Source organism: Pseudophryne corroboree, chromosome 3 (genome assembly GCF_028390025.1).
Source record: "Pseudophryne corroboree isolate aPseCor3 chromosome 3, aPseCor3.hap2, whole genome shotgun sequence".
In the NCBI taxonomy this organism is placed as follows: domain Eukaryota; kingdom Metazoa; phylum Chordata; class Amphibia; order Anura; family Myobatrachidae; genus Pseudophryne; species Pseudophryne corroboree.
In genome coordinates, this window is record NC_086446.1 from 438,964,848 (window position 1) to 438,990,857 (window position 26,010).

Consider the following 26,010-nt stretch of genomic DNA (forward strand, 5'->3'; position numbering starts at 1 on the left):
GGATCAGGTAATTGTCCTGGTACCCTTGGCACAGTGAGGAGAAGGTTTTTTTATGCAAGCCTCTTCGTAGTTCCGAAGCCGGACGGCTCGGTCAGACCGATTTTAAACCTGAAAAATCTGAATCTCTACCTGAAAAGGTTTAAGTTCAAGATGGAATCCCTGAGGGTAGGGATTTCCAGTCTGGAAGAGGGGGACTTCATGGTGTCAGTAGACATAAAAGATGCTTACTTGCATGTTCCCATTTATCCTCCTCACAAAGCTTATCTGAGATTCACAGTACGGGATTGCCATTACCAGTTTCAGACGTTGCCGTTCGGACTCTCCACGGCACCGAGGGTATTCACCAAGGTGATGGCGGAGATGATGGTCCTCCTTCGTCAAAAAGGAGTCAATATAATTCCTTATCTGGACGATCTCGTGATAAAAGCGAGATCCAATGAACAGTGGTGCAGAACATCGCACTCTCCCTGTCAATACTCCAACAACACGGTTGGATCATGAATTTTCCTAAGTCGCAGTTGGAACCGACGGCAGCAAGAAAAGATGGGGAGGTGGATGTCATTGTCCACCTAGGGACAAATGACCTGGCAAATGCTGAGCTCATGGCTGTAAAAGATGAATTTAGGAAGTTAGGGACTGCTCTGAAGCAGGTGGCAACCACTGTATCTTTTTCAGAAGTATTGCCAGTACACAGAGGGGAAGACAGAACTCATTGCATCAGAAACTTCAATGTTTGGCTAAGGACATGGTGCAACGAGGAGAGATTTGGATTTATAGGCCACAGTCACACCATCTGGCAAGATAGGAGCTTATACAAAAGTGATGGTCTGCATCCATCTTCAAGGGGAACAAGAATACTAACTGAACAGTTTGGATGCTTCATCAAGAACTATTTAAACTAACAAAGGGGGGCAGTGAACCAAACAGGAATAAAGAAATCTGCTCCCCCAACACAGAGGTATTGTTTCTGCAGGCAAAGGGAATAGGAAGCATATCCACAGCAACAGAAGATAATTCAGATCAAAACCAAATAAATATAGGCAGAGAGAAGAACATAGCTAGGAACAGAAAAAGCACAAACAAAACTCTAAAAGCTATGTGTGCAAATGCTAGGAGCTTAGGAAATAAAATCCCAGAACTAACTGCAATAATGACAAGGGATGATCTAGACATTGTGGCAATTACAGAGTCATGGTACAATGTAAATCATGACTGGGACATAGCTATACCGGGATATACTTTATTTAGGAAGGACAGAATTGGAAAAATCGGAGGAGGGGTAGCAATGTATGTAAAAAATGCCATAAATACTACATTAATACAAAGTATTGAAGAAAAAACTGAGGCCCTTTGGGTGACCATAGAAACAGGGGAAAAGTTGATTATTCGTATTGGCGTGATATACAGGCCACCAGGTCAGGAAGAGGAACTTGACAAGAACCTATTGCAGGACATAACTAAAATGGCATTAAAAGTAGTGATGAGCGAGGTTCGGTTTTACTCGGTTTTACTCGGTTTTACTCGGTTCTCAAAACGGCATCTTATTGGCTATCCAAAACACGTGACATCCGTGAGCCAATAAGATGCCGTTTTGAGAACCGAGTAAAACCGAGTAAAACCGAGTAAAACCGAATCCGCTCATCACTAATTAAAAGGAGAGGTAATAATCATGGGAGACTTTAATCTTCCTGATGTAAACTGGGAGGTGTCTGTTGCTAGTTCCACTAGAAGTAGGAACATTTTAAATTCCCTTCAGGGAGCATCCCTCCACCAATTGGTGAGGGAGCCCACTCGGAAAGACGCAAAATTAGATTTAATACTTACAAATGGAGACAGATTATCGGATGTAAAAGTGGGTGAAAACCTGGGATCCAGTGATCATCAAGCAGTATGGTTCAGCATTAAGACAGAGACTGACTCGTCCCATACAAAAACAAAGGTGTTGGATTTTAGGAAGGCTGATTTTGTAGGGATGGGAAAATGCGTAAGCGATTCTTTGGCAGAGTGGAGGAACTTGGAAACAGTGCAGGAGAGGTGGGAAACATTAAAATGTGCAATATTGAAGGCAACAGACCTTTGTATCAAAACTGTTAGGAAAAACACAAGGAAAAGGAAGCCAGTGTGGTTTGCAAAAGAAGTAGCAAATATTGTGAGAGCAAAAAAGATGGCTTTTAGGAAATATAAGCAGACACAAAATAATGAAGACAAAAAGATATATCTTGTTAGACAGAAGGAGACAAAGAAGGTAATCAGATGTGCAAAGGCACAAGCGGAGGAGAAAATGACCCAGTCAGTGGGTAAAGGAGGCAAAACTTTTTTTAGGTATATAAGCGAAAGGAGAAAAACAAAAGGCGGAATTATAAAACTAAAGACGGACACTGGGAGTCTTGTTGAAGGAGACAATTTAATAGCAGATCATCTTAATGATTATTTTTGCTCAGTATTTACTACTGAAAGAGAGGGGAAGGGGCCACAGTTAAGTTGCAGGGATATTCAGGAAAATTAAACAAGTACATTTACAGAGGAGAAGGTCCAAACAGAACTCTCAAAGCTGAAAGTGGACAAATCTATGGGGCCAGATGGGATACATCCAAGGATACTAAAAGAACTTAAAGAGGTGCTGGTAGCACCATTGACAGAATTATTCAACCAGTCAGCTACAGGAGTAATTCCAGGGGACTGGAAAAGAGCAAACGTAGTCCCACTGCACAAAAGTGGAAGCAAGGAAGAGGCAAACAACTACAGACCAGTGAGTCTTACATCAGTAGTAGGGAAATTGATGGAAACACTCTTAAAATAAAGAGTTGTAGATTATCTCAAATCCGGCAATTTACTGGATCCCAAACAGCATGGATTCACTGGGGGGAGATCATGTCAAACAAATCTTATTGACTTTTTTGATTGTGTGACTAAAGTGATGGATAAAGGTGGAGCCATGGATATAGCTTATCTAGACTTTAGTAAGGCTTTTGACACAGTTCCACATCGCAGACTGCTAAATAAACTTGAAAGTTTGGGATTGGATATTAGGATTATTGAATGGATAAGATCTTGGTTGAAGGATAGAAAACAGAGAGTTGTGGTAAATGGAGTGCATTCACAGGAGGGAAATGTTACCAGTGGAGTACCCCAGGGATCTGTACTTGGACCAGTGCTTTTTAACATCTTTATTGGTGACATTGCAAATGGCATTAAAGGGAAAGTATGCCTTTTTGCAGATGACACAAAGGTATGCAACAGGGTAGACACACCAGGTGGGGTAAAACAAATGATTGAGGATCTAGGTAGACTAGAGGAATGGTCAAGAGTCTGGCAATTACAGTTTAATGCCAAAAAATGCAAAATCATGCACTTGGGTCTCAAAAATCCTAAAGCTAAATACAGTATTAATGGCACTATACTGGAAACTACTGAGGAGGAAAGGGATCTAGGAGTCACTATTTCAAATGACTTAAAGGCAGGTAAGCAATGTAACAAGGCAATGAGGAAGGCTAGTCAGATGCTTGGCTGCATTGGGAGAGGAATCAGCAGCAGAAAGAAAGAAGTAATAATGCCACTGTATAGGTCATTGGTACGGCCTCATCTAGAATACTGTATTCAGTTCTGGAGGCCATATCTTCAAAAGGATATTAATACATTAGAAACTGTACAAAGGAGGGCAACTAAAATGGTGCATGGCCTACATCACAAAACATACCCAGAAAGACTAAGAAATCTCAGTATGTATAGTTTGGAGCAGAGAAGGGAAAGGGGGGACATGATAGAAACTTTCAAATATATCAAGGGTTTTAACAAAGTCCAGGAGGGAAACATTCTCCAAATGAAGAGAAGCAATAGGACACGAGGACATGCACTGAGACTGGAGGGTGGGAGGTTCAGGGGAAATTTGCCGAAAAATTATTTCACAGAAAGGGTAGTGGACAAGTGGAATAGCCTCCCATCAGAGGTGGTAGAGGCTAAGACAGTAGAGCAATTTAAACATGCATGGGATAGACATAAGGATATCCTTACAAAGAAATAAGGATCAAATAAGGTTAGAGATAAAAATAATATAAAAAAAAAAAAAAAAAGGGGGCAGACTAGATGGGCCAAGTGGTTCTTATCTGCCGACAAATTCTATGTTTCTATGTTTCTATGACAAGATTGTCCTTTTTAGGGATGATTCTGGACACAGAAGAACGGAGAGTATTTCTTCCAGTGGAAAAGGATCTGGAAATCCAGAAAATGGTCAAACAAATATTGAAACCAACAAGCGTGTCGATCTATCAATGCATTCGGTTGTTGGGGAAAATGGTAGTGGCCTACGAGGCCATACAGTTTGGCCGATTTCAAGCCAGAGTATTCCAGTGGGACCTGTTGGACAAGTGGTCCGGATCCCACCTACACATACACCGGAAAATAATCCTGTCGCCCAAAGCCAGGATTTCGCTCCTGTGGTGGCTACACAGTTCTCACCTACTAGAGGGACGCAGGTTTGGGATTCATGACTGGGTCCTAATAACCACGGATGCAAGTCTCCGAGGCTGGAGAGCTGTCACACAGGGGGAAAGCTTCCAAGGAAAATGGTCAAGTCAGGAAGCCTGCCTTCACATAAACGTTCTGGAATTGAGAGCCATTTACAACGGCCTTCTACAAGCGGTACATCTTCTTCAAGATCCCGTGCAGATCCAGTCAGACAATGTAACAGCAGTCGCGTACATAAACAGGCAAGGCGGAACGAAAAGCAGAGCGGCAATGGCAGAGATGACAAGGATTCTCCTCTGGGCAGAAAGACATGTTAGAGCTCTGTCAGCAATTTTCATTTCGGGAGTGGACAACTGGGAAGCAGACTTCCTCAGCAGACACGATCTCCTTCCAGGAGAGTGGGGCCTCTACCAAGAAGTCTTCGCAGAGGTGACAAGTTTTTGGGGAGTTCCTCAAGTAGACATGATGGCATCTCGTCTAAACGAGAAGCCTCAGAGATATTGTTCCAGGTCGAGAGACCCTCAAGCAATAGCAGTGGATGCACTGGTGACCCAGTGGGTGTTTCGTTCGGTATATGTTTTCCCTCCACTTCCACTGATTCCAAAAGTTCTCAAAATAATAAGAAGAACAAGAGTTTGAGCATTCTTTATTGCCCTAGACTGGCCAAGGAGGGCTTGGTATCCAGATCTTCAGGAGTTGCTCATAGAAGATCCTCGGCCTCTTCCTCCTTAAGACTTACCGCGGCTACATTTACCGGCAAGGCTGTTGAGCGTCGGATCCTAGCCCGAAAAGGTATTCCCAAGGATGTCATCCCCACTCTTATTCAGGCAAGGAAAGGAGTAATGTCTAAACATTACCACTGTATTTGGAGAAAATATGTGTCTTGGTGTGAATCCAAGAAGGCTCCTACGGAAGAGTTTGAGTTGGGACGTTTCCTCCATTTTCTGCAGGCTAGTGTGGATGCGGGCCTTAGATTGGGGTCAATTAAGGTCCAGATTTTGGACTTATCAGTTTTCTTTCAAAAACAATTGGCCTTCTTTCCAGAAGTTCAGACGTTCATGAAAGGGGTTCTGCATATCCAGCCTCCATTTGTGCCTCCAGTGGCACCATGGGACCTTAATGTGGTGTTGCAGATCCTTCAATCGGGTTGGTTTGAGCCTCTTCAAGAAATAGAGTTGAAGTTTCTCACTTGGAAAGTGGTGATGCTCTTGGCGTTGGCATCAGCAAGGCGGATGTCTGAATTGGGGGCCTTGTCCCACAAGAGCCCTTACCTGATCTTCCATGAAGATAGGGCAGAGTTGAGAACTCGTCAACATTTTCTTCCAAAGGTGGTTTCCTCTTTCCACATAAACCAACCTATTGTGGTGCCAGTTGCTACTGACACGTTTGCTGAGTCAAAATCTCTAGATGTGGTTAGAGCTTTGAAGATTTATGTCGCTAGAACAGCTCGAATACGGAAAACAGAGGTTTTGTTTGTCCTGTATGCTCCCAACAAGATTGGGTGTCCTGCTTCCAAGCAGACTATTGTTCGCTGGATCAGAGGTACGATTCAGCAAGCTCATTCTACGGCTGGATTGCGGTTACCGATATCGGTGAAGACCCATTCTACTAGGAAGGTGGGCTCCTCCTGGGCGGCTGCCTGGGGGGTCTCGGCATTACAACTTTGCTGAGCAGCTACTTGGTCAGGGTCAAACACATTTGCAAAATTCTACAAGTTTGACACCTTGGCCGATGAGGACCTCAAGTTCGGTTAATCGGTGCTGCAGGGTCATCCGCACTATCCTGCCCGTACTGGAGCTTTGGTATAAACCCCATGGTCATGAAGTGGACCCCAGCATCCTCTAGGACGTATGAGAAAACAGGATTTTGATACCTACCGGTAAATCCTTTTCTCCTAGTCCATAGAGGATGCTGGGCGCCCGTCCCAGTGCGTACTTTACCTGCAGTTTTGTTATTAGAGTTACACAAGTTGTCTTATATTAGTTTCAACATGTTGCTGTAATTGGTTCATGCCTGTTGGCGTCTGTTCTGTTGAATGCCATGTTGTGCGGCATGGTTGAGGTGTGAGCTGGTATGTATCTCACCACTAGTTTAAAGTAAATCCTTTCCTCGAAATATCCGTCTCCCTGGGCACAGTTCCTATAACTGAGGTCTGGAGGAGGGACATAGAGGGAGGAGCCAGTTCACACCCATTGAAAAGTCTTAAGAGTGCCCATGGCTCCTGCGGAACCGTCTATACCCCATGGTCATGAAGTGGACCCCAGCATCCTCTACGGACTAGGAGAAAAGGATTTACCGGTAGGTATCAAAATCCTGTTTTTTCTTATTGACGATGTAACAGCTGGATAGCCAGTAAGATACCGTTCTGAGATCCGAGTAAATCCGAGTATATCCGAACCTGAACATCTCTGGAGACATCTACTGGCAGTTGGGCAAATAAATATTTGAAGTTAAAAACAGTCCAGTTATAAAAAATAAAAACAGAGATTGACCTGGAAAAATCCAGAAAGAGAGAGACAACAAACACAAATACCAATGCCACTTATTGGGCCAGATGTAATGAAGTCCGAGTTGGCCGTAGGTGAGGGTTCCCGACTGTACTCGGACATTTTTCTAAAGTGGCAATTATGTACAAGCCAAAACATGCCTTGTCCCTTTAAAAAAACATCTTAGATTGACCGGCAACCTGCACCTCCTGCCGATACTGTGGTGGCAACTTACTGATGTAAATTAGGTGAGCCCCCAAAAGGTGCAATGAGGAATGAAAGTGCATAAAAGCAGTTTCATAGCTCTTCTAGGTAACAGAAATCTCTGCACTCAATGGTTGAATAGGACAATAGATGGAAAAGATAAGTCTGACCTGTAACTCCACTGAACAGTTGTGGAGGCATATAACACTGCTATTTGACTCATCTTACCAGCTGTTCTATAATTCGTTACTGGCTATGAGATATGCATTATCTCTCTTTATACTAAAGGGAACAGAAACATTAAGCCATGTTTATTTTGAAAAAACTACAGAGTAAATTTAGAGTATTAACAAAAAGTACACAAGGCACAATATGAAAATGTCATCTCCTGGGTATACTAGTCTTTGAATTACATTAATATGAATCCAAGCAACAGCTAATCCAACTGTACCCATGCTATAAAGGCCATATTATGTGACCTTATACATGAATCTTGCTTGTTATATAGTAATTGTGATTCTGTAATGCTGTGACAACATAACATATATGGAAAATTTAGAACATTGCACTAGTGCTGTGTAAGTTGACGTTACACCCTTTGTTGGCCTTGCATCGTGTATGTTAAACTTTCTAAACTCAAGTATAATTCCAAAGATCTCCAGCAGTTAATTAATACTGTTACCACATGTATGGCACTGTATCAAATACCTCTGAATATCTACGCAGCTCACAGTTATATAAGGTCCTAATCACTTTTCCATAGCCAATTAATTAGATAGTTATGCTGAAAGATAAATGCTTTGTGGATACAATTTTATTTGATGCACAGAACAGCCCAGAACTGTTTCCAAAAGCTATACAAAATAGACTTTGCCTAGACAGTCATTAGGGGAAATCCATCATGCCAGTGTGGGGGGTGCGGCAATGTTATTGAAGATGATGCAATTTGCAGCATCATACGGCGGAGGGGCTCAAATAACTATGCACTGTAAATCACACAATCCCGCACCCATCCCACCCTATTCCTTGGGGAAGTGGGTGGCATTCAGGAGTTGGGACTACTCTCTTAGGACTCCTGGGGTACTCCTTGAAATAACATTTGCTAAAATGTGTCTACCTTTACCCATCACATATTTTGTTGCTTGTGACAGCCATATTTTGCAGTCTGTCCTTAAATACCCTAAACTGCTACATTATTGTGTCTGCTGAGAACTGAAAGTCTCTCTGTGCACTGTTTGGGAATTTGCCTGATACTTATTCAACAGAAATAGTTATATACTCATAGCAGGCCCGGAATGTACAAATCTGCATACTTTATATGTATAAAAAATATAGATTTCATACCGTTTATGCTCCAACAGCTTATTTTCACCCCTTATTCTTCTTAATCAGTCCACGTTGTGATTCCTAACTGCTGCTAATTCTGTTCACTAAAAGGATTAATTTGCTAATGATTCATGTAAAATCAACGTCTTTAAATATATATAGTGAAATTGATGCAGTATTCCTGTGCTGACTATATTACCATGAACATTCACAATTATATGAATGGGCTAGCCAGTTCAGGTCACTTTAATATATTGGCTTCTATAGATTTTTCTGATACCTTTCCTTTTAATACTGCTTTATGTTTCTGCCTTCTTTATGCATTCCTGTCATGTATTTATATAAGGGGATGCGGTCAGAATACGACAGTCAGAATCGTGATGGAAGTACTGAGGTTGGGGTGAGGCTGTGGGGGAGGTCATGGTTAGGATGTGGTAGGAGGAGGTAAGGGTTCGGATGCGGGAGCGGGAGGGAAGGGTTAGGCTGCAGGAGGGGTAGGTTAGTGTTAAGGTCAGGATTAGGGGTATGAGTAGGGTACAAATACTTACTGGGATTTGTCGGTATTCTGGCCACCAAGATTCCGCTTTCAGTCTTCTGACTGTCAGGATCCTGACTGCCAGGATTTCATACCTTATCCTTTATCAGAGCTATAGTTTCCATTGTCACTGCACATAACACATCTCTTTATTGTTATACTCAAGAGCAGCAATAATTAACAACTCTGACTGATTATATCACATAACTGAAAGCACAGTCAGAAAAATGGAAAATGGATAAATTGCAAGGGAAAATGTATAACCCAAACAGGGTCAGACTGGCCCACAAGGTGGTCCCCGCTGCCTGGGGGCCCTGCTCCCTCCTCTGTCAGATTCCAGACTGCACACCAGAGTTATACTTTGTTACTGTATCAGTGGGTCAGTTACCTGGTAGAGCAGGGACATGGATGAACAAGGGTGATTGATTTGTTTCTATAAATACTACACAACTAGTGTGAGAAAATAAAGAAGTAGCAATACTTAGGGCAGTATTCAAATTAGTGACGGATCCTCTCCGACGGAGAGGATCCGACATTTCAGTATTCAATTTGCGGGCATTTCCGACAGGTTTTGTCCTTTTTTTGACAATGCTGATCCAACTTTTTTTTAAGTCGAATCAGCATTGTCGAAAACAGGCTGAAAACCTGTCGGAAATGCCCACAAATGCGACAAATTACGTGTTCTCTAACAAGTCGGGAAAACGGCAACGGACTTGAATAAGTCAAATCCAGATTCTACCTAAAAAGGTCGGTAAATGCAGTTTGTTCGACTTTTCGGATTAATTGAATAGACCCCTTAGAAGTAGGAATACTGGTGATAACAATTTTTTTTACAATGGCATGTTATTGATCTTTACTAGACCTATTGCAGTCCTCACTGAGATTTAGACACTTGCTGGTGTATCAGGGTACCCATATCACATGTACAGTGCATTAATTTGGTATAATTAGACAGGGTCATCACCCTTTGCTTTATTGTTATACACATGTTACATTAAACGGCAATCCCAGGACAATGTTGTATTCACTACAGTTCATAGTTTGGTAGTGTATACTGTATTGAACTATCAGTATTCTATCTATCTATCTATCTATCTATCTATCTATCTAAGGCCCAGACCATGCACTGTAGTATCCATGTTATCTATAGGCTATGTTCTCTCTAATGGTTGGCCAAGCCTCTATGGTTGCTGGTCACACCCTCTGTGGTGGCTGGCCACACCCCTTAAGCATGGGCCTCTACCACCATTTCTTCGGTGGTCCCTTCATGCCTCAGTCCCAGTCTGAAACTGAACCCAATAAGATACTGTATTTGAAAGTGTCATTTAAAATTCTTAATAACTGCAAGCTGAGGTTCCAAGGGACACTGTAGGATAGTCATGCAGCCTCTCTATAATGTTGTAATATATTACTGTAGTGAGCTGTAAGTCATCTTTTCAGGAATCACATGTACAACCAATGAATTTCTCTTGGAGCAAGACATACATCTACACTTAGATTTCGGTTACTAGAACAAAAGACAAAATGTAAGCACTCTATTATTGACAGTTTTTGTGGCCCATCTATCCAACTGCTACCATAATATGCCTTGTCACAGCTATTTTCTTATTTAAGCAAAGCCATCAATTGGAACGAGGCATATATGGAAAAGGAAAAACTCAAATGACTGCCACACCTTTCAAACATGTCACTGTTGCAAAACCACATGCTCAGCTGCTGACCCTGTGCAACAGACAGAGGGAAACATGAGAGGCTCAGGCTAGCTCTCAGCTGGGATGAGATGTGATAAAACACCACTTGACTACTACAAAGGACCAGCAAATGAATCAAATAAAGAAAAGCCCTGGGGAACAAACAGTCATTGCATGAGCTAGAAGATGAGAACATTTCTCCATCTATAGCAAAAGTAATTGGGGAAAGTTCCATTAGGAGGATAGCAAAAGGGACACAGTTATCAGGTGTTGTTTTACAGGTGCTAACATACTGGTAGAGCAAACTTAGATAACAGGCTGCACTACCTGCTGTCCCAGCAGTCCTTCTGATAGAGGAATCAGCTTTATAATGGAGTTGCAGATAGACTAAAAGTGACCGAGTCATTGGTGATTTGCCAGTACTGTATTTGTATTCCATTACATATTGCCTAATTACATCAGATATCTCCCTACACAATTTACTGTCACAGTGGTCATATCTGCATTACATGAGTAAACTGTAGGCAATGAGACATTGTTGTGACAAAGATGAACCTCCATACAGTAACATCAGCCCTTTTGTGCTTTAAATATATATTTTTTTACTAAGAGATATAAATAGTCATCAATTTATACATAGATAATTATTACATTAGTGATTTTATACTTTATCTATATTGTATCTTTAAATACGCTAAACTTACAGAAGCAAAATCTGTATTTTGTATGTTTCCTTCTTCCTCCCCCTCTGAATGACTCACTACTTTTTTTTTCAAGTCTTTCTGAGTAATTTTCAGCCTGCTCTGCTTTACCCCTTCCATCCACCATCTCTCTCGTTACCTGTCTACTTGTTACAGCCACTTTTTCCTATCCATACCTCTCATGTATTGTTTGAGCCGTGTATCTATCAACCCGTCTATGTTCTGCACATCACCCTATTTCTCAGCATTAGACTTGAAATATGTGCCTCTTACTCTGCATATACAGTGTCTATCTTTCCAATGCTTTTGTTTGACATCACAAATCTTTCCTCCTTCCATTCTCCTCACAAGCAGACCCACAGACGCAGTCTTCTAATCATACACAACAGAATACTATACATTTGTAACATTTAGCAAAGAGCAATCTGGTATATACGTACCTTCAAAATCAGATATAATGCCTTCCAGGTGTGCATTTACTGTAGAATCAGACATTTTTGGGGATCTTCCACAATTCCAAAATCTGCCTGGATCCCAGCAGTGATTTGTTTCCCCCCCTCTTAACAACAAATCCCAAATTTGGAAAAATGGGCTCACATCAGAAGCTGCCGCCAAGAGGGAAGGAGGAGAGGGAGGGGGAAGGATTCTCCTGTTATGACTGCGATTATAAACTTTTTCTTTTTAATGCGTGTGGGGTTTTGTCTCTCACTCTCTCCCTAACTTTAGCAGAGGATAGAAACACAGCCCCTAAAGGCTGATTTGAATCAATGGTGCAAAGGCAGCCTTCAAACTCCACCCATGTCACACACAGACACACGCACACACACATTCACACTGCTAGCACATCTCACATTCCCCAGACTGCCCAGCTGCACTGAGGTGGCCGGCTTGTGGCATCCGTTTGTAACCCTTTGCAAGTCGCTAAACTGGCTATGAATGGGTTAAACATGTTCACGAATACTGGCAGTAATTACATGACTGTCATTTTTTAGATTCAAAACAAGAGAACAGACATTTGGTGTTGTTTATGTGCATGCTCTAAGTCATCCTGTGTCTAGTATTATTTGTTGTCATGTTGTTTACATATTTTACATTGATCTACGAAATCAATTGACGTGTAAGAAAAAAATGTCAGTTGAAAAATTAAGTGTACAAATATTATTTTCATACAATTTTAAAAACACACTGTCATTAATAAGATAATAACAATCCGTTATCACCACAGCATCCTGTTTCATTTCTCCAATTAATTAGTTAATATTACATTTTATCCTCTGACTACATTTCCACTGCTGTCATTGATGTTTTCCTAAATTCTATTTCCTTCCTTCCTTCCAAAAGCTGTAACATTCTCAATACCTATTTCTGCTTCCTTAACATTGGAAGGCGGGTGATTCAGCACTTGAGGGGTTACAGTGATGGCGTCAGCATATCCTGGAGCTGGATTGATAGGCAGCAGGAACTCTAGAAATATCAGGCTAGAGGAAAGGCCAGCTGTCAACAGGAAGCCAGCCACACAGAGGGGTGTATGAGCTACAGTATGCCCATAAGCAGGCCCAGTGAATATATGTCAAACAATGTGTCAGGCATACATTTGCCACAATTTACAATTAATACACTGCCACAAAGTGGCTGCATCATCTGTATGACAAAGAGTTGGTCATGTAGTCTTAGCAACATTTTGTAAAAAAAAAACCCCTATTATTTCTCTAATATATATATATATATATATATATATATTTTTTTTTTTATTTTTTTTTAAATATCCTTTGTATAACTAAAGGGCCCTACAGACTGGGCGACCCTCCGCCGAGCTGCCCGACCACCGATATGGCAGACGGGTGACCAGGCGGCGGGGGCAAAGGTGACGGGGGAAGTGAAGTTTCTTCACTTCCCCTGTCACCCAGCTCCATAGCAATGCATGCTAACTAATATGGACAATCTCGTCCATATTGGTCTGCATGCATAAGCGACGGGGCACCAACGATTAACGAGCGCGGCACCACGCATCATTAATCGTTGGTGCCTACACACTGTACGATATGAATGAGTTCTCATTCATTAATGAACGAGAACGTTCATATCGTGCAGTGAGATCTGCCAGTGTTTAGGGCCCTTAACCCACTTATCTAGGATAAGATTCAGATAAAGCAAATTATTGTTCAAAAGTATGTTTTGTGTTTTGCTAATAACTATGCATTCCATCATAAAACACTTTCAGAATACCTTATGTAACACCAGCGAGTAGAACCTGGGGGACATGTACTAAGTTTTGAAGAGTGAAAAAGCGGATAGAGCTAAAGTACCAGCCAATCAAATCCTAATTGCCATGTTACAGGCTGTATTTGAAAAATGTCAGTTAGGAGTTGGTTGGTTGGTAGTTTATCTCTGTCCACTTTATATCTCTCCGAGGCTTAGTTCATCTGCCCCTTAATTTTTAAGCTATAAGCACTGACATCACCACTCAACTGATTATGGGCTCTATGACCCAAATGTATTAAGCTTAAAAAGTGATAAAGTGGAGAGTGATAAACATTGATAAAGTACCAGCCAATCAGATTCCTGTCATGTTACAGGATGTGTTTGAAAAATGACAGTAAGGAGCTGATTTTTTGGTATTTTAAAACTCTTTATCACTCTCTACTTTATCACTTTTTAAGGCTTAATACATTTAGGCTTATGTACTAAGCCTTGGAGAGAGATAAAGTGGATGGAGATAAAGTACCAACCATGCCATTTTTCAAACACATGGATAAATATATGAAGGGTCGTTATTGGGGGGAGGAGAGTTATCAGCGCATGTTATGTGCATTGATACTGCTCCCCCCATGTATTACTACGGCGGTGTGTGCGCCCCTGTCTATATCGGCGCTGCTATCTAAAAGATAGCACACCAATATGCAGGACAATGTATGAACAGTCAGTGACACTGACCGTTCCAACACCTGCAGCTATCGATTTCAACAGCTGCAGGTGTCATTGTCCTAGCTCCACAGAAGGGACATCTCTGTCCCTGGCTGCGGCGGCTGCACAGGAGATTTCATGATAATAGAGAGATCTCGCACATGCCCAGTGGAGCTGGCCGGGAGAGAGACACAGCGCATCAGCACTAAACTAATGCGTTGTGTGCTGTAGCGGAGATTGCCCAAGGGGGGAGTTTTCAGTCCCCTGGTCTGGCAGACAAAATGTTAATACATCTTGTCGGTGTGCTATGCCTCGGTAAAGAGGAAGCGTAATACCTGCACAATACGTGTGGGTACAATACATCTACCCTCTACCCCACAGCCTGTAACATGGCATTTAGGAGCTGGTTGGTTGAAACTTTATTTCTGTCCATTTTTTCTCTCCCCATGGCTTAGTACATACAGCCCCCTTAATCATTATCCACTGATAAAGCAAAATAGTTCAGGGTACTGTAGATTATTACATTATTGCTGCAGATTCACAGTATCTAAGGAGAGTCCGGCATGACTGGTGCTGTATCGACCGCTTCTAATGTGACCCCTTCACAACAAGAGTTCTCAATTTACTGTACGTAGTGAGGACTCTGGGTTTATTTTTATTTTTTATTATTTTCTCTGAGATTGTCTTAAATCTGTGTGCACTTTTAAAATAATCCTATATACTTTTTTGTAACTTTTTTGTAACTGTAAACTCTGAAGATATTCTTGAAATTAAATCCTAATTTCTAGTTTTGTTTTTCTGTGTCCTCAGACCTAGTCCGTTATTATAATAGGGATGTTATGGCTGCAATTGATATTATCGCCCCTGTGCGTTTAAGACCTCGTAAACCACAACGTCAAGCTCCATGGTTCGACAACAGTGTTAGTGAGCTCAAGAAAAGGGGGCGTAGACTGGAAAGACGATGGAGGAAGACTAACCTAGTGGATGACAAAATAAAACTAATAAAGCATAACGAAGAATATCAATCGACAATCACTCGTAAGAAAGCACAGTTCCTGTCAAATGAGATCACAGCAGCAAACAATAGGCCAGCTCAACTTTTCCGCACAGTGGAGATGCTTTGCAAGCCAGCATGCCTGCAGACTGATGAGACCCTCTCCCAGGGAAGATGCAACGAGTTTGCAAACTTCTTTGCAGATAAAATATCCACCATCCGGGCTGGAATCTCCACAGTGCCATCAAAGGCGTGCCAAACTACAAAGCCTGCCAATATAAGCCACCTGCCTTCATGGACCAGCTTTGATCCAGTGGATGTAAAGGACACTGCTGAAATTGCTCGGATTTTGCGTCCCACCACCTGTGATCTGGACCCAGCCTCAACCAAGCTTCTAATAGGTTGTATGGATATAATTGGTCCTGTCTTTACAAAAACTGTTCAATGCTCTTTGCAGACAGGCATTTTTCCTGAACCCCTAAAGGAAGCAATTGTTAGACCGCTTCTTAAAAAAACCTAATTTAGATCCCGACTGCATGACCAACTACAGACCGGTATCAAACCTTCCTTTCCTAGGAAAGGTTATTGAGAAAGTCGTTGCAAATCAACTGGAAACCCGCCTGACAACCCATGATATTTATGATCCATTTCAATCAGGATTCAGGAGAAGACATAGCACTGAAACAGCCCTGGTGTGTGTGTTAAATGATCTTCTGATGGCAAAAGACAGAGGTGACTGTTCAATATTAATCCTTCTGGATCTCTCGGCAGCATTTGATACCGTGGACCATGGGCTTCTGATTGAGCGACTGATACATTTCTGTGGTCTGGATGGCACAGTCCTAAGCTGGTTCAAATAATTTCTCACAGGCAGGTCACAGAGAGTATCATCTGGATTATACTCATCACCACCAGTGCCATTGCCATGTCGTGTCCCACAAGGTTCTATACTATCCCCCATGCTTTTTGCAGTATACATGCTCCCATTGGGCAAAATAATCAGGCGCCATGGCCTGGTCTACCACTGCTATGCAGATGATACACAACTGTACTTGTCCTTTGCTCCGGGCACTGATAACCCAATAGCAACCCTAAATGGCTGTCTAGCTGAACTACAGGAGTGGATGAGCGCCAGTTGGCTGCGACTGAACCCGGATAAAACAGAGGTCCTTATGATACGACCGCAACATCAAAGGACAAGACTGCAGCATAGCCAACCAACTGGACTTACACTCGGGGATTCAGAATTACAGACCAGTGATCGTGTGCGGAATCTTGGCGTTGTCCTGGATGGTGGCTTGACACTTAAACATCAGATATCAGCCACAATCAAATCCTCATTCTTTCACCTGAGGAACATAGCCAGAATCAAGCACTTAATTCCCTCAGATGATATGCCAAAAGTCATACATGCATTTGTATCATCTCGTTTAGACTACTGTAATGCCCTCTACCTTGGTCTACCAGCAAAAGAATTGCAGCACTTACAGCTGGTACAAAACACAGCTGCCAGGCTATTAACCAACCAACCCCGTTCTAGCCACATAACACCCATCCTCTACTCCCTTCACTGGCTGCCTGTACGATGGCGAATCATCTTCAAGATTGGCTTACTGAGTTTCAAAGCACTACATGACCAGGGCCCAAGGTACGTGAAACAGCTTCTGACCCCATAGTGCCCCACTCGATTACTGCGATCTGTAGATGAAGGACTTTTAGCAGTATCTAGAATCTACCGTAATTCATCTGGGGGTCGAGCTTTTAGTCATGCGGCTCCGACTCTATGGAACTCACTTCCCCGCACAGTGCGAGAGGCCCCAACTATAGAATCCTTCAAAAGTAGACTCAAGACTTTTCTGTTTACTCAAGCATTTCCATAATGTCCCTTTTAGTGTCTTCATGCTTCTGTATTTTATGAAAATGTACTTCATTATTTTCTGTACTATATTATGCTATGTATCTGTTAAGCGCCTTGAGTCCTATTGGAGAAAGAGTGCTATATAAATAAAATTATTATTATTATTATTATTATTATTATACCCTGTGAGGCTCATGTTATCTGTTTAGCGAAATATTAATAATTGTGTATACAGGTAGAAGCTAGGGCCACCTAGTGTCAGAGCACTGAATTCCTGTTGCTGGTGGCAATTACCATGGTGGAAGTAACCCATAAATCACTGGCGTCGATTTTTAGATTGATATATTTAAACTTGGCTGGCCAATCGTGACTACTGCTTTCAACTTCCAAACTCCAATATTTTTCTCGGAGAGACCCTTTGCTGAGTCCTTCCACCCAGCTCTGGACACCTTTGCTTCCCCACAGGTGCAGTGTATGCTGACGGCGTGGCGCTATCTTGGTATCCCGGCTGCTGGGTCTCTGTCATAGAAACACCTCCACTCTGCTGGACCTGGACACTACTTCCATTGGCTAGCCTTCTACTCCCTGACAGCTGCATTGCACCACCTACTGCCGCCTATCTGCTTGATCAGACCGTGCTTTCGCCCACTGCTGCAGCTCTGGGACTGAGAGGTCGCACCTACTGATCTCTCTACAGGGACCCCCTGGGACCATGTGAGATTGCTGAAAGGCTCCCCCTCGCACCTGCTGACTGCCTATCTCTGCTAATGCTGCAAATGCCTATGCAGCAGCACTGCTCAGTAGTCCTCCCATCACCCGTGGTGATCACTAGCCTGGGGAGAGTCTATACGGAGAGGATGCCCAGCAGCCCACTGTACACCAGCTGGCTGGTCAGGCCGGAAGGTGTCAGGGGCGTGATGAAACTGGAAACATGTAGCCTTTTTACACATTTCCAGTTTCACCATGCCCCTGACGCCTTCTAGGCTGTGCCTGCTTCTGAAGACCTGTTCCTGCCCGCAGCCCTCTGGATCCACTCCTAGCTGAGCCCCCATGTGAGTTGCTGGACTCTTTCAGAGCATGTCGGACTGGTTCCTGGGCAAACGTTCCACGACATCCACAACACAGTCTGGTTTGCATGCAATATTACACGTCTCATATTACACGTCTCAGTTACTTGTATATGCCTTAGGGGGTCATTCCGAGTTGATCGTAGCTGTGCTAAATTTAGCACAGCTACGATCATTCACACTGACATGCGGGGGGACACCCAGCACAGGGTTAGTCCGCCCCGCATGTCAGTGCCAGCTTCCCTGCAGAAGTGCAAAGGCATCGCACAGCGGCGATGCCTTTGCACTTCAAGAGTAGCTCCCGGCCAGCCCGTTCGGTCTGGCCACGCCTGCGTTGGCCGGACCGCTCCCACGAAAAGGCGGCCAAACGCCGCCGTTCCGCCCCTCCCGCCCAGCGATCACCTCTGCCTGTCAATCAGGCAGAGGCGATCGCAGCGCTGCTACGGCCTTCGGCCGTCTGGCATGTGCCGGCGCACTACGGCATGCGGAGTAGGGACCCGTTCGCTCGTCTGCGACAAAATGCAGCGAGCGAACGGGTCAGAATGACCCCCTTAGTTCCTTGCTTGGCTTATCACACACACTGTAACCTTTGTAGCACAACCAAAATGGGTGCCTCGTCTGGTATGCCCATTGGTGGGATGAAAAATACATGAATCTGATGGTCATGTAAGGTCCCTTGAATTTAGCTTTAGGAAACTGCAACTTTCCCATTTTGTGTCATCTCTTCTAAGGTTGTCTGTTCCACCGAGAGTAACCTATGTAGCGTGTCCAAAATGTCTGCCTCATCTGGTACCTTTTGGGGGTGGGAAATACAGCCTGTGAAAGTTATTACCCATAATGGCTGCACCAACCAGCGCCGTAACTAGGTGTGTGCAGAAGGGGCATTGCCCACAGCGCAAACCTAGTTAAAGCGCATATTCTCCCTACGCTCCCACTGGCCAGGCCGTCCCTGTCTAATGCGCTCCCCCGGCCCGCCCCCCCCCCCCCCCCCCGCGGCCAGGACCGCCATCAGGGGGGGTCTGCGGGTACTCGAGTCCTAGGCCCGGTCAGTGAGGGGGCCCGCGGACTGCCACCCCCCATTCACACCCCCTCCCCACACCCACAGGCACTGGAAATAGCAGAGTGCACCAACAGAGGGAACATGAGAAACTATGCACAAAAAAGAGAAGTAAGCAATACAAACATGAGAGAGTATTTTCATCTGTTGGTGCACTCCGCTGTTTCCGGTGTCCGTGAAATGCAGACTACGGGTTGCCATGGTGATGTGGCTGCGCTTGGGGAGCACAAGCCGGAGTTGTCATGGTGAGTCCTGCTGTGCGCCTTGAACGTCATCGGGATGCGGCCGACAGGCGGAGACCTGTGAAGGATTTGCACACACGCTGCTAAAGATTTATGGAGCGTAAGATTAACAGCCTTCTCTCTCTGAAATTTAGCCTTGATCGTTTCTTCTCTATTCAAGTCCCTGAGTGCTGTGAGTGTGGACATATCTCTGACATTAAATATATATATATATATATATATATATATATATATATACTGTGTGTGTACATATATACATATATATATATAAAATTGGAGTGCCGACAGACCTGGAATTAAGGGGATGCTGTCTGCCGTAATGTGTAAAAAGGGGCCGCTATCTGCCGTAATGTGTAAAAAGGGGACGCTGTCTGCCGTAATGTGTAAAAAGTGGACTCTGTCTGCTGTAATGTGTAAAAAGGGGGACGCTGTCTGCCGTAATGTGTAAAAGGGGCTCTACCTGGTGTAGTGGCGTTAATGTGCGGCGTAATTTGAATAATGGAGACTACTGTGCACCATTATATGAATTGGTATTATTTTGTGGCCACACCCCTTTCCCGTGAAGCCACGCCCCTATATTTTTGAGCACACCTACGACACGCACTGCCGCCGGTTTACATGATGGGGGGGGCGATGCCATTTCTTGCACACAGCGCTAAAATGTCTAGTTACGGCAGTGGCACCAACCCTTCATTATGTTTATTGTGCCCATTATGTTCAGTGCTATGTTTTTTAATTTTGTAAAGTGACTTTGAGTCCTGTGGGAGAAAAGCGCTATGTAAATAAAATTATAATAATAATTATTATTATTATTTTAGAATGACACCTTTCCAATAAGTCAGTTCATCAAATTTCTACCCTGCTAGACCTGTTATTGTGATGTGGAAATCTCTATGAGCAATAACTCACCCATGGAGTGGTTGGCCACACAAGCTCACAGAAGGATCAATACCACTGTTGTAGTGGTGTAAAGCACACTACCATTGGACTCTAGAGCAGTAGAAACATGGAGTGTGGTGTGAGCCCCCTGTGCCCATGTGTACTGCACACCTTGCTTCAATAGATACGCCAATATACCTACTGTACAGTTTGGTAATGGAGAAATAATGGTCTGGGGCTGTTTTTCATGGTTTTGCCTAGATTCCTTAAGGGCTGTAACACACACTCCGGTTTTTCCCGGATGGCAAAAAGCCGGACAAACTTTGTCCGGCTTTTTGCCATCCGGGAGAAACCGGCAGTGTCTGTCACACAGGACGGCTTTGAGCCGTGTGTGATGCTGTGCGCATGCGCAGCATCAGACACGGCTTCAGAAAAAAACGTGTGTGAAAGCTCCCCTTCACACACACGGTTTACTGGCTCCAAAGACGGCCCGGCGGCCGCCCGGCCGCCGGACCTTCCAGTGGTGAGACCCGGCTGCAACCCGGCAGCCGGGCCGGGGCCGTGCAGTGTGAAGGGACCCTAGCCCTCACACTGTTAACTACAATGCCGGCACGGGAAAAAGCTGTCCGGCTTTTTCCTGTCCGGCAAAAGCCGGGTAGTGTGTTTCAGCCCTAACTTTGTTGAAAGGAAATATTCATACTAGAGCATACAACTCTACAGAATTGTGTGCTTTCAACTTTGTGGAAACAGTCTGGGAAAAGGCCCTTTACTGCAGGTCTGGCCAACCTGTGGCTCTCCAGCTGTGGTAAAACTACAAGTCCCATCATGCCTTGCCACAGTTTTGCTATTAGGGTATGCTGAAACTGTGACAGGGCATGCTGGAATGTGTACTTTTACAATATCTGGAGAGCCACAGGTTGGCCAGGCCTGCTTTACTACTTCAGCATGAAAATGGCACCATTCACAAAGTGAATGCCATCCAAAAAATTGGCTTGCCCAGTTTTGTGTGGTTGATCTTGACCTGCCAGCAAAGCGCACTGAACTCAACTCCATCAGACACCTTTGGGATGAACTGAGACATCAGTTACTAATATTCTTGAGACTGAAAGGGTGCTATTGAATATCCACATTTTAGGAAATAGAGAGCAGAGTCTTGCCTAAAGAGGGAAGGCTGTTACAGTAGCAAAAAGGAGACCCACTCCATATTACTGTGTGTTTGCCTATACTATCACATGCAGTGCCAATTTTAAACAATAATGGCATTCTCTTAACATGAATAGTTCACTTTTAGCTACAGGTATATTACAGTAAGTTATTCTTTTGGTATAACTTTAAAATGATAGTTTTAAGTATGCTATATTTATATGTAACTATAGACTGAAATGATAAATTGGCATATGATGAAACAAACTAGTCACAGAAATGACATGAATGTTACATTTTGTAGCAATAAGGTAACATGCTGTTGTAACATGTCTGTATTTCAGATTCACAGACGATAGTTGTCATTTGATGTTATCTATGCTCATTTCCTGAATGACTAAAATGGTTAATTATCTTTCTTATTACATTCAAAATGTGAATTGTATGTAAAATGTGAGTGAGTAGTTAGTGTATCGTGAGTCACAGCAATGTGACATGAGGTTCATACAGGAAAACGTGTCTCGCTCACTTCTTTCACAATACTATCCTGCCAAGTCACATAATAGGGACAAGCATGAAAGGAGAATTGATGTCTTCCACTATGACTGCTCATGCAGATTTATAGAAAAACTTAGAACATTTATCGTTGTACAAATAACATTAAGACAAAAATGATACAGTAATCACGTACAAGTATGATCACCTAATCTAGTCGTGGCATTGAGACAATACTCTTATTGTTCATGCCCTACTGCATATTTTACAAAGCACATTACTTTCCCTATCTGACTTCCTTCTGTGATTTTCATCAAGGGCTTTCTTTATACAGTATTATGCGCCCAATTTATTACCTTTGCTGTTTTACAAGCATTTAATTGATCTCTACATTTTACACTGATGTACTGTATTTTCACACAAATATATTAAAAAACACAACACCAAGCTTGCATGTAGAAAACTGGTGTATGTACTACACACACAAGCATAATGATTCTCCACCTTATGCAGAAATTCTATTGATCAGCTATACTTCTACCCCATCTGTGTCACCCCTGTCTGTCTGCCCCTCCCATTCAGAATGTAAGCTCTAATGAGCAGGACCCTCTCCCCTCATGTGCTCTTCCTTCCTTCCTTCTCTTAGACTATTTTCTACTCCATACTCCTTACAACAGCACCTAAACCTCGGTTTCTGCCACTCCATACCTCCCAACTGTCCCAATTTTCGAGGGACAGTCCCATTTTTTGGGGGCGTTATTCAGAGTTGTTAGCAAACCTAAAAAGTTAGTAATTAGGCAAAACCATGTGCTCTGCAGGTGGGACAGATGTAACATATGCAGAGAGAGTTAGATTTGGGTGGAGTGTGTTCAAACTGAAATCTAAATTGCTGGTGTAAAAATAAAGCAGCCAATATTTACCCTGCACAGAAACAATATAACCCACTACAGTCTAAGGCCCTCATTCCGAGTTGATCGCTAGCTGCTTTCGTTCGCAGCGCGGCGATTAGTTGAAAAAATGGCACTTCTGCGCATTCGTACGGGCCGCAGTACGCACGTGCGAAGTACTTTCACACAAAACTATGTAGTTTGACACAAGGTCGAGCGATGCTTTTCAGTAGCTGTGTTGATCGGTGAGTGATTGACAGGAAGTGGGTGTTTCTGGGTGGTACCTGGCCGTTTTCAGGGAGTGGGCTGAAAAACGCAGGCATGCCTGATAAAAACGCAGCAGTGGCTGAAGAAACGGGGGAGTGGCTGGACGAACGCAGGGCGTGTTTGTGACGTCAAACCAGGAACTAAACAGTCTGCAATGATCGCAAGGTAGGAGTAAGTTTCGAGCTGCTCAGATACTGCATGAACATTTTTACGCATAGTTCTGCTAACCTTTCGTTCGCACTTCTGCTAAGCTAAGATACACTCCCAGAGGGCGGCGGCCTAGCGTGTGCACTGCTGCTAAAAGCAGCTAGCGAGCGATCAACTCGGAATGAGGGCCTAAATCTCTCTGCACATGTTACATCTTCCCCACCTGCAGTGCAACATGGTTTTGCCCAATTGCTAACCTGTTTGGGTTTGGTTTGCTAACAACTCTGAATAACTCCCAATGGGGGTCATTCCGAGTTGTTCTCTTGTTGACGGTTTTCGCTATGCTGCGATTTGTTGCAAAATGCGCATGCGCAAGGTACGCAGGGCGCATGCGCTTAGTTATTTAACTACACTTAGCAGTTTTGCTGTGGATTCTGCGGCGCTTTTCAGTCGCTCTGCTGATTGGTAAATGATTGACAGGAAAGGGGCGTTTGTGGGTGGTAACTGAGCGTTTTCCGGGAGTGTGCTAAAAAACGCAGGCGTGTCAGGGAAAAACGCGGGAGTGTCTGGAGAAACGGGGGAGTGGCTGGCCGAATGCAGGGCGTGTTTGTGACGTCAAACCAGGAACCTAACGGACTGAGGTGATCACAATCTAGGAGTAGGTCTGGAGCTACTCAGAAACTGCAAAGAATTTTTTAGTAGCAGTTCTGCTACTCTTTCGTTCGCTATTCTGCTAAGCCGTTTTCAGGGAGTGGGCTGAAAAACGCAGGCATGCCTGATAAAAACGCAGGAGTGGCTGAAGAAACGGGGGAGTGGCTGGACAAACGCAGGGCGTGTTTGTGACGTCAAACCAGGAACTAAACAGTCTGCAGTGATCGCAAGGTAGGAGTAAGTTTCGAGCTGCTCAGAAACTGCATGAAAATTTTTACGCATAGTTCTGTTAACCTTTCGTTCGCACTTCTGCTAAGCTAAGATACACTCCCAGAGGGCGGCGGCCTAGTGTGTGCAATGCTGCTAAAAGCAGCTAGCGAGCGAACAACTCGGAATGAGGGCCAATATCCATTAATAACCTATGAAAATATAGCTTTGTTTTCTCGCAGTCATCCAGTCCACATCAAATTTGTTTGCTAAAATCTTGTCTTTAAAATTAACCAAACATGTAAAACATCTATGCAGATGTATGCATATTATCAGTGTATTATCAATCACTAGTATATTAAAAGGGACAATGGGGAGTCATTCCGAGTTGTTCGCTCGTTGCCGTTTTTCGCAATGGAGCGATTAGGTGGAAAATGCGCATGCGCATGGTACGCAGCGCGCATGCGTTAAGTAATTTAACACAAAACTTTGGAGATTTACACAAGCTCGAGCGACGTTTACTCATCGCTCGAGTGATCGTAGTGTGATTGACAGGAAGTGGGTGTTTCTGGGCGAAAAACTGGCCGTTTTCAGGGAGTGTGCTAAAAAACGCAGGCGTGCCAGGTAAAAACGCAGGAGTGGCTGGAGAAACAGGGGAGTGGCTGGCGTGGGCGTGTTTGTGACGTCAAACCAGGAACTAAACGGACCGAGGTGATCACAATCTAGGAGTAGGTCTGGAGCTACTCAGAAACTGCAGGGAATTATTTAGTAGCAGTTCTGCTAATCTTTCGTTCGCTATTCTGCTAAGCTAAGATGCACTCCCAGAGGGTGGCGGCCTAGCGTGTGCAATGCTGCTAAAAGCAGCTAGTGAGCGAACAACTCGGAATGATGGCCAATATCAATGTAATTAACAGCACCAGGGGCAGTAATAAATGTAACAGGTATTGAAGTAAATACCTGTCGCTGTAAAGCTTGTCCACTGTGTGATGCAGCATCTGGATAAGAAGTTCCCACCTATGGTTATATGCAAATTTAAATTATTAAATTATTTAAAAACCCTAAGTTCAGTGAATATAGGGCTTTTTTCTGTTTAACAACTACTGTATCCTGGGCTGCAACAGCTATCAACAAGGACAGCAGCATTAGAACTACCATCAGCGGCCATCCTTAGGGATGGCCATCGGTGGGCTGCCATCGGTGGTTGCCATCGATGACACCATCGGTGATAACCATCAATGGCAATTGAACCATCTATGGTAACCATCGAGGGTTTTCACCAATCAATGGGCATCACTGAAAGGTGCTGGGAGGGGCCGCAGGCCCAAAAAGGGGGTGGGGCTTAGCAGGTGTTGGGGCGGAGCTATGCCACGTGTCTCGGCACCTTGCATCGATGGAGAGAAAACATCTGTCAAAAACATTTGACATCGGCCATAAACCATCAATGATTTGGAATCATCGATGGTCGATGGCCATCCCTAGCCCTCCTATCCCTCTCCCACCTCAAAGACCCTTGCAGGGAAAAATGCTTAAAAAAGTATTTTTCTTTAAAAAAATTTTTTTTTTTAGATGTAATACAGTTGCTTGTCACTTGTTTCTTTTTAAATTGTATTTATTTTGTGTTTATTTGTTTATTTATTCTGCTACTGGAAGGAAAGGGTGAATTAATAGAGGAGGCTCGTGTGCAGTCTCTGTCCAGGCCCCCTCTTCTCTAGCTGGCTGGGCAGCAGGCTCTGGGCACTAGGGTCACTAATAGAAATCAGAGCTGTACCCGAGTATAGGGCACATGCGCATGTCTCCAGGGAAAT

General features: G+C 43.7%; 1 protein-coding gene across 4 annotated transcripts in view; it reads right to left on the reverse strand.

Annotated features, from left to right (window-relative positions):
* SEPTIN9 (septin 9) overlaps positions 1 to 26,010 on the reverse strand; it is a 442,263-nt gene that overhangs the window by 267,735 nt on the left and 148,518 nt on the right. The window contains exon 1 of one of the 4 annotated variants that reach the window (XM_063960453.1): positions 11,848 to 12,140. The exons of the other annotated variants lie outside the window; for them this stretch is intronic. Coding sequence (XP_063816523.1) covers positions 11,848 to 11,902 — 55 coding nt within the window. The 5' untranslated portion in view covers positions 11,903 to 12,140. Of the gene's footprint in view, positions 1 to 11,847; positions 12,141 to 26,010 lie in introns of those variants that run through there. 4 annotated transcript variants of the gene reach the window in all.